Below are 12038 nucleotides of genomic sequence, written 5' to 3' on the forward strand. Positions count from 1 at the left end.
AATACAACAGAATAATTGAGAACCGATAAAAAATGCATATATTAAATCTTTACCATTTTGCCTACAAAATTTAGTACTGCCAAGAATTGAGCAACGCACCAATACCATTGCCAATTTATTTATTTTACTTATTTATAAGTAAAAATGGGACTAATAAATTTTAAGCACCTCGAAACAATAGACCAATAAAAACTTGGCATAATTAAGTATTTAAAATACTTAAAAGTTGTGAAGCGAGAAGTAAGAATAATCAGTGGGTATGTATGAGGAGATGCATGAACGTGGAAGAGGGGGGAAATTGTTTGCAAAAACAGATTGGTTTGGCGTCACACCGCCCACCCCTGGGGGCGAGCGGTGTGATAAGTAAGTTAGTTTTTATTGTTATATATTTTATTGTATATTATAGTTTTTATCAGTGCCTTATGCACCATTAGGCGCGGATAAGGGTCAACACAAGAATCAAACATTTGATTAGAAAACAGAAATTAAATATAATTTTTTTGATTTCTTAAAATAGATGAAAGAGAATATCGAAGTCTAGGTATTTACAAGGCTTACGACCTGTTAAAGGCTGATTAAGTGATAACTTTATATAAGTGCAACATTTAGCATTGTACCCATGATTGACGACAACAGCACTCAAATTTTTGAAACTCCTACATATATCTTAATCTTATGACACAGTACAATATTAGTTCACCAGAGTCATCTTTGTAAGATTGAGATTATTTTGCATGTACCCTTTTTTAATGTACGAAAGATCCAAACCACGGATTATTTTTATATACTGCGAAATGAAACGTGATTTTCAATTTAATGCATCTTATAATTTGAACAGTTGTTTTTATCTAAATAACATGTACTTAGTTTTCTTGAATTTCAAAAGAAGATTCTGGAACCTACTTAAGAAACATATTAACACACCATTTTCATGGCACAGTGTGACCTGGCCTTAGTAGAATTCCGATATCCACCTCCACACACACACACACACCGAGCGGCAAGAATCGATAAACATGGCGTTCCTATGGTAACGATCATCTTACTAAATAAACAATCTCGTATCGCTTATAGCGGACAACGCAAATTTGCCTTTTTTATTACATTAATACTCGTGTCAATATTGGCTGAAGCAACAAGGTATCTGTACCAATCTCTCTGAGAAATAAGTGCAATATCGAGTGTCTGATGCCACTTGTTAAATTTCATCAGGAATAGTGTGTTCTCTCGGTGTGTTCTTTGTGTCACATTTCGTGAAGTATTCAATTATAGAAACGTCAGGTAACATTTCTTAGACTATTTTTTATCGTTATTTTTTCAATTGGCCATAATAATTACGATGCTTTGAAATTAGAATGAGAGTAGTCTTAAAAATATTTTGCATTTTTAAATTTAAAAAAAATACGGCTTTAAGTTTTGTATTTCTACATATCGCTCACTCCTTTGAAGAACGTCATAAATCAAAAATCGTAAATTTTCAGTTGAGCGTGTTTTCGGAATGCCCAGAAAATGTACCATATACCAGCAAAAGAGGCATATTTAAAACTTAATATTTGCCCGCTAGAGGGCAGAAAATGTTGTTTTTGCATTTTGAAGAAAAGGTATTGTTTAATATTTTTTTTTTAAATATACTTAATATTTTTCAAATGGAGAAAAAAACTTCAGGTTTTACCTAAAAAGATCTGTTGCACAGTAAAAAGTTCAATAGTGGCTTGATATTTATTTTGAATAAATTGTATTATATTTTTAAACTTTAAAAACGTTATCTTGAAAAATCATGTTTTTTGATTTATGACGTTCTTGAAAGGAGTGAGCGATATGTAATTAACATTTTTTTCTATGTAACGATTTTGTGTAATCTTATTGACTATTTTAATCATAAAATATTTTTATTTTTATTTTTCCAATGATTATATTGTAATTTTGTTTTAGAATTTTGAATCGTTGTGTCCACCTTTATAACCAGAATATAAACCATTGTTGTAGAAGCTTTTTTCTTTTTACTATCCATCGTTAAAGCGTCTTAAAAGTGACACATTTTTTTAGTATTTTTAAAATGAATACTTTTAAATGTAGATTCAATAAACTACTTCTTCAAGTTTTTTTTATTGTTTGGATATGTATGTGAGAGAAATGTGGTGCAAGAACGCATAATTAATTCATTATAAAAATATGATAAAAGTGGCATCGTCAAGGTATTCGTGTAAAACGTGATATTTTTAAAGTTAATGTTTTACATTAATTTTATATGAGTTTTACATGTTTGTAAAATATGCAAACACTGATTATGAGATAAATTATAATGACTTAGTGCAACTTAGTTGACTCAAATAATCTGTATTTGATTTAACAATTAAAAAATATATTATAATGAGTTAAAAAATGAATAAAAAAATATGTTTTTCTTTTTACACTTGATCATACAGTTCGTCACGGCATACGCAGCTCGCGACACATTAAAAAAAATATCCTTCTTTCAAAAGAGCTTTTTATGCTCATCGATTTTTTTGGTTTAGACAGGCTCAAACATACATGCAAGAGTGATGTTTTGTCTTATTTTCACCGCACTTAATACTTTTCGATACTAGAAATATACTACTTTTTGTTTTAAAGTTTTTGGCCGTTTCCTTAAATTGATCTACTAATTCTAGAAAACTGCTTTGAATGCAGTATACGTAAGAAATTGTTTAATTTTTATTTTACAAACTTGTTTTAGAATAAGTAAAGTCCGTTGAGATGGTACAGAAATTCAAGTGCGCAGAGGAAACAACTGGCAAAGATTTTCGAATTTCCTTGAGGAAACCACTACCAGGAACTTCGGCTTCCAGAAGACCAACAACAGCGCGAATAGTTCCGGCATTCACCATACAATCTCTTCAAAATAACGTCAAAGTTATCCCACCACCTAAATTTCCAATATTTGAGCCGAAACCACCCAAAGACTCCCATTTCAAGATTGCATTTTTGGGTGGAGAGTTTCCGATATCCATAGAAAACGTGGGGAAACATGTGTGCTGGAAAGTAAGTACTTTAAATATGTACATTTAAAACAACTATGCTAAAATTCAGGTATTTGTCATTTACTTATTTTAGTAAAATATTCAGACATTATTATTACAAGTATAGTTACTTACATTCGATTCTTACGATTTTTATAAAATGTTTTATAAATTATATCTGCTAATTTACAAAGGAAATGAGTGATTTCAACTTTTGCTATTACTTCCTGAAAATGAAGACGGTTTTACTCAAGTACACGGAATACTTCTCCAAGTTTAATATTTCACAAAAAATCAGATTCAGTTTAAAACCTTGGTATAAAAGGTAGCATTTTATAAGTTTATGAACAAAAAGTTGCAACTGGTTAAAAAAACATTTGTATGAAATATTAAAATAAATATATTTATCTGTAATAATACATGTCTTTATTAAAATGTGCAATAATCATTAAATCACATTTTTTGCAGCTGTCTTCATGTTTCGTTATTTATTTGTTTTTTTTTGATAATTTAAAAAAAATGTTTAACATAATCTGTTACTAATTTGTTAATTTTTCCTGATAATATTTATAAATTTTATAACGAATTAAATCCAAAATAAACTTTTATTATTAGATTAAAACCAATATTTTTAGCTTTTCCACTTTTTTATTTGACCAGTGACCGGGTTTCGTCGTTACCGACATCATCAGACTGGTGTCGGTAACGACGAAACCCGGTCGCTGGTCAAATAAAAAAGTGGAAAAGCTAAAAATATTGGTTTTAATCTAATAATAAATTAAAAATGCAATTCCATCACGAAGTGTCAGTGGATAATATAAATCTATCCAAAATAAACGTTAGAACTGTTAAGCATCTTGCAAATCTTCGCGGTCAAACGCTGATTTGAATCTATTAAAATGGTAATTTTATTTTTAATACATAAAAACAAGAATTCTTTTATAATTGTTTCACCTCGTCAGGGCAATTTTAAACTCATGTGTTGATATAAGTTTGAAAATGCCGTAACGCGGCAAATAAATTGTCACACATATTTGGTTTTTATTTTTAAAATAAAAATTAAAGATTTCAGTAGACTCAAAACAGTGCTTTATTTTAATTTTCAGAGTACATATCCAGAAATCTGTTCACGTTATACGTTTGAATTTTCCCTGTCAAAAATATGGTTAAAAGCTTTGACTTAAATATGACAGAACTCATCTTTTTATCAACCCTTAGGTGCCCGTCGAGAAACTAGATTATCATCACTACCTACCGATGTTTTTTGATGGGTTGGTCGAGATGGGATTTCCTTGCAAGTTTTATGCAAATGAAGGCATTAAAGATCTTATCAGACACGGAAGTAACAAGGTTCTTCCCGTCGTCCCTCAACTGATCATCCCTATAAAAAGTGAGTTCCAGTTTGCAAAACGTATGCGTTTTAATCATATTTTTACTTTGACATATTTCAGGATAGAATTAATATTTTATTTAAAATAAAACATAACTCGGTTTTAAAATCACTGTTAATATTTTATCATAACTTAATTATAATGTCTACCGGTATCGAATCCAACCGCTTCTTTTTCAAGACTGATTATTATTAATATCAGTCAGTTTCAGTATAAATCAGTCTTGAAAAAGAAGCGGTTAGCTTCGAAACCGGTAGACATTATAATTTAGTTTTAATAACATATTTATAGTGATTTTAAAACAAAGTTAGATTTTAATTATGAAATGTAAAATCACAAATTTATTGATTTAAATATATATTAAATGATTTTTTGTTCTTTGTTTTATCACGAACTTGAACGTCTCTTTTTGTCTTTAATTATATTATCTTTATGTAATATTATAACATGCAACTCAAATGAAAATACCAATATTTTTTAATCACCCGTATAAATCTTTAATATTTTTAAAGCATGGCTTTTTATTACTTTAATTTTCTTATATATTTTACATGTATTGGCTTTTTGCTTTAATAAGCCAAAAATATATATTGTATAAAATTATTATAACTTTCAAACATTGAAGAGACAATACTCAAAAAACTGTCTTGTTCTTGCTGCTTAGTGCTCTTTTAAAAATAAAACATAGATCAGTTTTTTATAATTTGATAGTTAATCAATATAGATGTAGACTATGAGCACCGTAAAATTGAGAAACTTATTTTTTTAAGCACTTTGATTACATCTTTGTTTTCAGAAAATACTTTGTGTGAAATAAGTTTTTATTAATTTATTTTAACAAAAAAATCATATTCATAAAACTGATCGCTTTGTAATAAGTATATAAGTATGTGACAATAATTTTATTTATTGGGATTTTTTCGTTTTAATCAATATTCTTGACAGTATTGATCGATAATATAGTTTAATATGTTTAACTCGTTAAAAAAATAAAATTCGCGAAATAAAGTTGGAAAACGTTTATAATTTGTACACTTTTCACTATAATTCCAGCTTAAAGTGGGAAAGATACAAGGATAGGGTACTTATTCGCGAGAGGCCTATTCCAAGCATATGCGAATCATTACCGTAAACATAATAGAAAAAAAATAAACGAATTCCTTAGCAATTATTGTGAAAAAAAACGTATTTTACGATAAGACAATAGGTTTTTAATTAATTTGAATAAATATCCTCAATTATTAGTTAAAACCATTAATTTAAATATTGAAAAATTATTGATAAGAGAAAAAAAAGTTTCAATATTTTTAAGACGTACCCGGTTGAATTCCAATTTTTACTAAGCCTAATAGTTGCACGCGATATTTAAATGATTTATATGACATAATAGATATAACGTGCTCCGTGACATTGCCATTTAATTACAATAAAACGAATTAACAGGTCTGACGCGGTGTGGGGCATATTCCCCAATGCGCGTTATCCCCCAGTTTACCCTTTATCATGCGTTCACATTATTTTTAATTATTATTTTAAGACGTAAATGGAAGTTTTTTGAACTTTTGCTATATTTTTCAAAAGAGAATTATAATAAAAAAATTACAAGTTCAAATTTTTCTAACGTTAACATTATATTTATTTTATTTCTTACAGCGGCTTTGAATACAAAACGCCAGGATGTGATTATAAACGTATTGAAAGCTATTCAAAATATGGTATTATCCTGCGATCGAGTTGGTGAAGCCTTAGTTCCTTACTACAGACAAATACTACCTATTCTAAATCTCTTCAAAGAAAAAAACTGTAAGAAATTCTTTATTTATTTTTTTGTATATTTTAGTTTAAGTAGATTTGATTTATTATGTAGTTGGAGAGAAGATAGATTTGATTTTTATGTGAGAATAACTGTTAAGCTCTTGTTTTTTCTATTACATTCATCCTAATTTACCATATATTTCCATTTACAAGCAAACCATGGATTTGGCAATAGATGGATGAATGTTGACTGAATGCACCCGAAATGCAGCCTCTCAGGCGAATGTGCAGCAAAACGATGTATGATAATAGATGTTCGAATGGTGAAATAAGGAAAGAATGCAAGGCTGAAATAAGCATTATTAAAACAATTAACATAAGTGTGTTGAGATGGTTCGGACACGTGAAACGAATGTGTGAGTAAAGAACGGTAAAACAAATTTACGAAGCGAATATGGTTGGAAAAAGGTGCAGAAGAAGACCGAAAAAATCTTGGCCGCATCAGATATGTTAAATACTTGAAAGTTGCCAGGTAAGGAGTCGAAATAATTGGCGGGCATGTATGAGGAGACGCTTGAATGTGGAAGAGGCGAAAAAAGTTTGCAAAGACAGGGTGGTGTGGCGTTCTTTTATCTTCGTCTATCCCTACGGGAAACGGCGTTATATTTAGTTAGTTCAGTTAGTTTAATTACTTAAGCTAGTTTAGTAAGTTTAGTTAGTTCAGTTAGTTTAGTTAGTTCAGTTAGTTTAGTTAGTTCAATTAGTTAAGTTAGTTTAGTTAGTTTAGTTAGTTAAGTTATTTTGGATAGTTTAGTTAGTTCAATTAGTTAAGTTAGTATAGTTGGTTTAGTTAGTTAAGTTAGTTTAGTTAGTTTAGTTAGTTTAGTTAGTTTAGTTAGTTTAGTTAGTTTAGTTAGTTTAGTTAGTTTAGTTAGTTTAGTTAGTTTAGTTAGTTTAGTTAGTTTAGTTAGTTTAGTTAGTTTAGTTAGTTTAGTTAGTTTTGTTAGTTTAGTCAGTTTAGTTAGTTTAGTTAGTTTAGTTAGTTTAGTTAGTTTAGTTAGTTTAGTTAGTTTAGTTAGTTTAGTTAGTTTAGTTAGTTTAGTTAGTTAAGTTAGTTCAGTTAGTTCAGTTAGTTCAGTTAGTTAAGTTAGTTAAGCTAGTTTAGTTAGTTAAGTTGGTTCAGTTAGTTTAGTTAGATACATAATAATAATTAATTTTAAAAAAAGAGTGTTTCAGCATCAATTTATTGGTGTGTTGCTTCAGGTCTATTATAGTACATTGTATTGTCTGTGCCGGTGTCTGCGCCTATCGTAAAATCTCGAATTTCAATCATAAATAATAATGCGCGGCATGTCAAAACTCGTTAACGCCCGGCGGCAGCGTGACGCACTGGCGACAAGTTATTTATTATTTTCACCTTTGATGCCAAACCCCCGACGGATTGGGGACGAACCGCCATTACAATATTCCAATATATAAATATATTGTTGGGTAATATATCCACAATTAAACACGGTTATTGGATTGAATTCTACTTTTTTTTTTACATATATATGATAATATGTGACGCATCATCAAACACTGACTAAAAATATTTATAAAATGTCTTTATATGGGTATAAATAATAATTGGTATTATTAAATATTGTAAGATCAAGGGGTACTATTGTTAGTATATAAGGACATCTTGTAAATATTTTTAGTCAGTGTTTAATTAGACAAAACGCGTCACATATTATCATACATGTGTAAATAAAATAAGAATTCAATCTTATTACCTTGTTTAATTTTGGATATATCGTAATTATATAGGAGAAAGTGACTAACTGCATTTTTTACGAACACGAGATTATTGACTGTTTGATATCTTACGAGCTTAATATTGCCCTGACAAAATCCTAAAGCTTTTTTAAGCTTGGAAGTATAATATATTGACTTATTAAAAATGACTCACTGTATTTTTGTTTATTTTCTTGCCAAGCAAAAGTGACGTAAATAGCCCTCCTGAACATTTTACGTTTTGTTAGTCGGTTACTTTCTCCTATGCGACTACGATATTATCCAACAATTCCAAAAAGAGTTCTACCAACTGTCTGCAGTTATCATAAATATATTAATATATTCATCGATAAAACACCCAGATGAAATAACGCATAGTCTTGGGATTCGCAAATCCGATTTTTAATTTCAAACTAATTATGGTTGCGAGCAGACGACGTAATTATTTGTTTCAGTGAGTTGCAGGAAACGCCCTCTGGATATTCGCAAACTATATTAATGGTGCGGTCCTTGTTTATAGACGGGTGCCGAGGTCCGGTGCGATAGCGAAAATTGATGACTTTGTCATGGAATACTCCACCGAGTGTTGATACGTCAAATCGTTGTAATTGAATACGTGTATGTGTACATACACGTTTTAAATATTAATGAGATAATGAATTTTCAGAAATGCGGTATTAAATATGACTTAATTTAAGAAACAAATTCAAATGTATTTTTTTTCGTGATATTGTAGTAACAGCCAACTTAAATACAACCAATTAGTCTAGGTTTTATTTATTCGTATTGACCCATGAAATAATGTATTTTAATTTTAAAAAAACTCAATATTATTTATTATATTAGACACTGGATTATTCATTAAAAGTTTTTGAGACAGTTGCATTTATACTATACAGGTTTTAAGAATAAATGCAACATGGATGTTCAATTATAGGAAGAATGGTGATCGTTACACAAGTGTGTAAAGCGATCGCATAAGCCAGCCAAATACCAGGTTCCAAGTTCAGGAATGCTCATGTTTCCATCTTCTTTTATAAAAAGATGAATATTTTATATTAATTTTAGATACCTATAACCAAAAATCTTATTTTTGAAACCACTAATTAACCACAGATAAATAAGGTAGTAATGCTCTCTTCTTTTCTTACCCTCATACGTAACCAATGGTGCATAGGGCACTGGATCAAACTGAGGAAATGATAAGTATATTGTCAATTATATGACTGCAAGGGAATCGGTGTAATGTTTAAGGTACCAGACTAAGATAATATTGAATAGATATCAGAGTGAAAAATACAACAAAAAATAGTGGGAGTTTTAGTGATAAATACCAACAGATTGTATAAGATAGTTGTCTTGTTTCGTCAACTGTCAAAAAATGGAAATAAAACAAATCATATTTTTATTACGCTTAAACTTCAGGTTTCGGATGATTTATTAATATTACATGTACCCGTATATGTTTACACGGACTATTTTATGACATAATGATGAAATTTTAATAATGCGTTGAACTCGAGAAAAGAATTTCTTGGCAGCTAATAAAAGGAGTTCTGTTCAATGCGACTTATTTGAAAAAGGATGAGGCTTATTTGAATTTCACAACCATGACAATTATTATTTTCCAACATAAAAGCCTTTTTTATTCTGAACTTGTTTCATATTTGACATTATTATAACGAGATCACATTCCATATTTACACGATGGCAGTTCTCTGCCTTACGAAACATTTCTTGTCTTCAATTTCAAGGTTCTGTGTCAAATTTTCACAATGTCTCTGTTTGCCGTCACACGAAACGTAATATGTGTCTCGCGCGAATTCGAGAATACTCTATTAACTTGTACGTATACACCTGAGAAAGTGTTAACATTTCACTCGTTTTTCCCCGTACTCTCTGCGGATAAATATACTCATGAACTTAAACAATGTGATAAAACAAACATTGAACCCGCTGAAAACACGAGACGGGAAAAGATTTAGGGGGTGTTTTTACTAACGATGTTTTTTTTTCAATTATGTAGGGTTGGTTCTCTTCCACGAATGTTTATTTTAATTGCCTCAGTGCGCAGCCTGCCCGTTTGAAAGTCCTTTCACCGCTTGCAAGTGTATTCTCTCCTATTCACGTATCTTTTAATATCCTTCAATCCACTGTGGGGTCTCTATTCAGTCGCTGCTGCATCCACAGTTCACAAACATGAAATTATTAAGTGTTGGCTCAAACAGGCATTTAATTACGCGCACTTGGAAAAGAATTCTTTGAGGAAAACGGGCGAAGGCGAGCCTGAAAGGTTGTCAAAGCTAATGGCCGTTCGAGCAAAAACGATTCCGGGGAAAACGGACACGAAGTCTCGCCGAAAAGTCATATTGTAAAACGACGGGAATACTATTAAAATTATAATTGTTCGCCAACAATATTATTAAATTCTGTCAAAAAGTTTTCACCCTTAAAATCTTAAAGGTACATATAAATATAGGTGGGTAGATTTCTGCACTAAATCGTATCATTAGTTATGGCATGTATTATTTTATTGTTTCAGCAATTTTAATTCACAATAAAGAACATATTGTACAAATTTTGTAATTTGGTTTTATGTATATGATAAAAAAAATAATCTTAATAAATAAGTCGTTTTTTTGATAAATCAAAAATATATTTTTACTGTTTTAATAAAGATATTTGTGGATAAGGCTTATATATTTGAATTCCTCAATTACATTTATCATAACATAAATTATTCCCATGTATTACAATAAATATTTTTTAAATCTGATTTGTAGTATTTGTTAATGTTGAAAAAATAACTGATTTTTAACCAAGTTTAATTTTCCGATATTTACTGATATTAAACATTTGAATTTTAAACTTGGATATTTCGTTTTTTAGCTAATCTAGGTGAAGGAATCGACCGAACGGAAAATATAGGGAGCATGATTGAAGAAACATTACAGATTCTGGAAAGATACGGCGGGGAGGATGCATTCATCAACATAAAGTACATGGTACCAACATACGAATCTTGCGTGCAAAACTAATCCAGAAACGAACATTTCGAATGACAAAATAAAACAAACTCATTTTAGATTGAAAAAATAATAAGACACGTAGTAAAGATTAACGTTTCAAATCTATCACAAAAAAATCTTTTTTTTTTCACTTTACAAATATCGCACGTAATGTTTATTTTTATTACAGTTAACTTTTGCTATGATAATGTTAATTACGGAAAACATATTCATTTGATTAAAATTATATAACATATGAGAATTTATGCTGTTTTGATATTAATTATTAATGCTTGTAATCTATATATATATATATATTTAATACTGTTTCGTATTTAATAAAATTATTTGTGTGAAATCCTAATGTTGATTAATTTCCTTCCTACGCTGATCTTGAAACTGCTTTCAAAGGTCATCCCATATTTACATTATTAATACTACATGTTATGTAGTATATATAAAGGTATACCTACTAGGATGTGATATTTTATATCACATCCTAGTAGGTATACCTACCTATTTTTTAAAACAAAATTCAGGGCGAATAATTATTCAAGTTAACTTAATCAGGTAAAATGATTATATACTTATTCCTTAATTTGAATTATTTTAATATTTTATTTTAAGATAGTATAACCCTTATTTAACGGACCTCTTTTGAACGAACTTTGGATTAAATGGACAAAGAATCTGGCAAAAATGCACTATTCATCAGATTACAAACTTCAACTTTATTTAACGAATTTTCATTATTTTTGGGAATGATTATTACGAAAAATCACAAAAAATCAATAACTTCAAACGTGTGGACAAAATTTGATTCCTTTTTCAAAGCAGGATAACTGAAAATAAGCGCGTCGATATCAAACAGCAAGGTCACTTCAATAAATATAATTTTGTTTGAGTTTTGAATTGTTTATTTAGATAGTAATACAGTATTCATATTTAGTAGAAGCAAAAAAGTTTTTTGATTTATTTTAAATCTGTTTTTATATAACGGACTTTCGACTTAAACGGACACTCCCTTCCCCAATCAGTCCGTTATATCGAAGTTTTACTGTAATTAAGGCCTAGTACATGTGTGGAGGAGTCCCCACCAAGTTAAA

The 12038-nt window shown here is 29.6% G+C and overlaps 1 protein-coding gene across 1 annotated transcript; it reads left to right on the plus strand.

Moving 5' to 3' along the window:
• The first annotated feature begins 1038 nt into the window (after positions 1-1038).
• LOC148300209 (parkin coregulated gene protein homolog) lies at positions 1039-11287 on the plus strand. Its single transcript, XM_088275104.1, has 5 exons — positions 1039-1281; positions 2717-3021; positions 4218-4389; positions 6044-6193; positions 10814-11287. Exons 2-5 carry the CDS (start codon positions 2737-2739, stop codon positions 10960-10962), a joined length of 756 nt encoding a protein of 251 aa, XP_088131230.1. The 5' UTR covers positions 1039-1281; positions 2717-2736; the 3' UTR covers positions 10963-11287.
• The last annotated feature ends 751 nt before the right edge of the window (positions 11288-12038 follow it).

Source organism: Brachycentrus maculatus, unplaced genomic scaffold (genome assembly GCF_059751285.1).
Source record: "Brachycentrus maculatus isolate JH-2025_06_01 unplaced genomic scaffold, ASM5975128v1 h1tg000785l, whole genome shotgun sequence".
In the NCBI taxonomy this organism is placed as follows: Eukaryota; Metazoa; Arthropoda; class Insecta; order Trichoptera; family Brachycentridae; genus Brachycentrus; species Brachycentrus maculatus.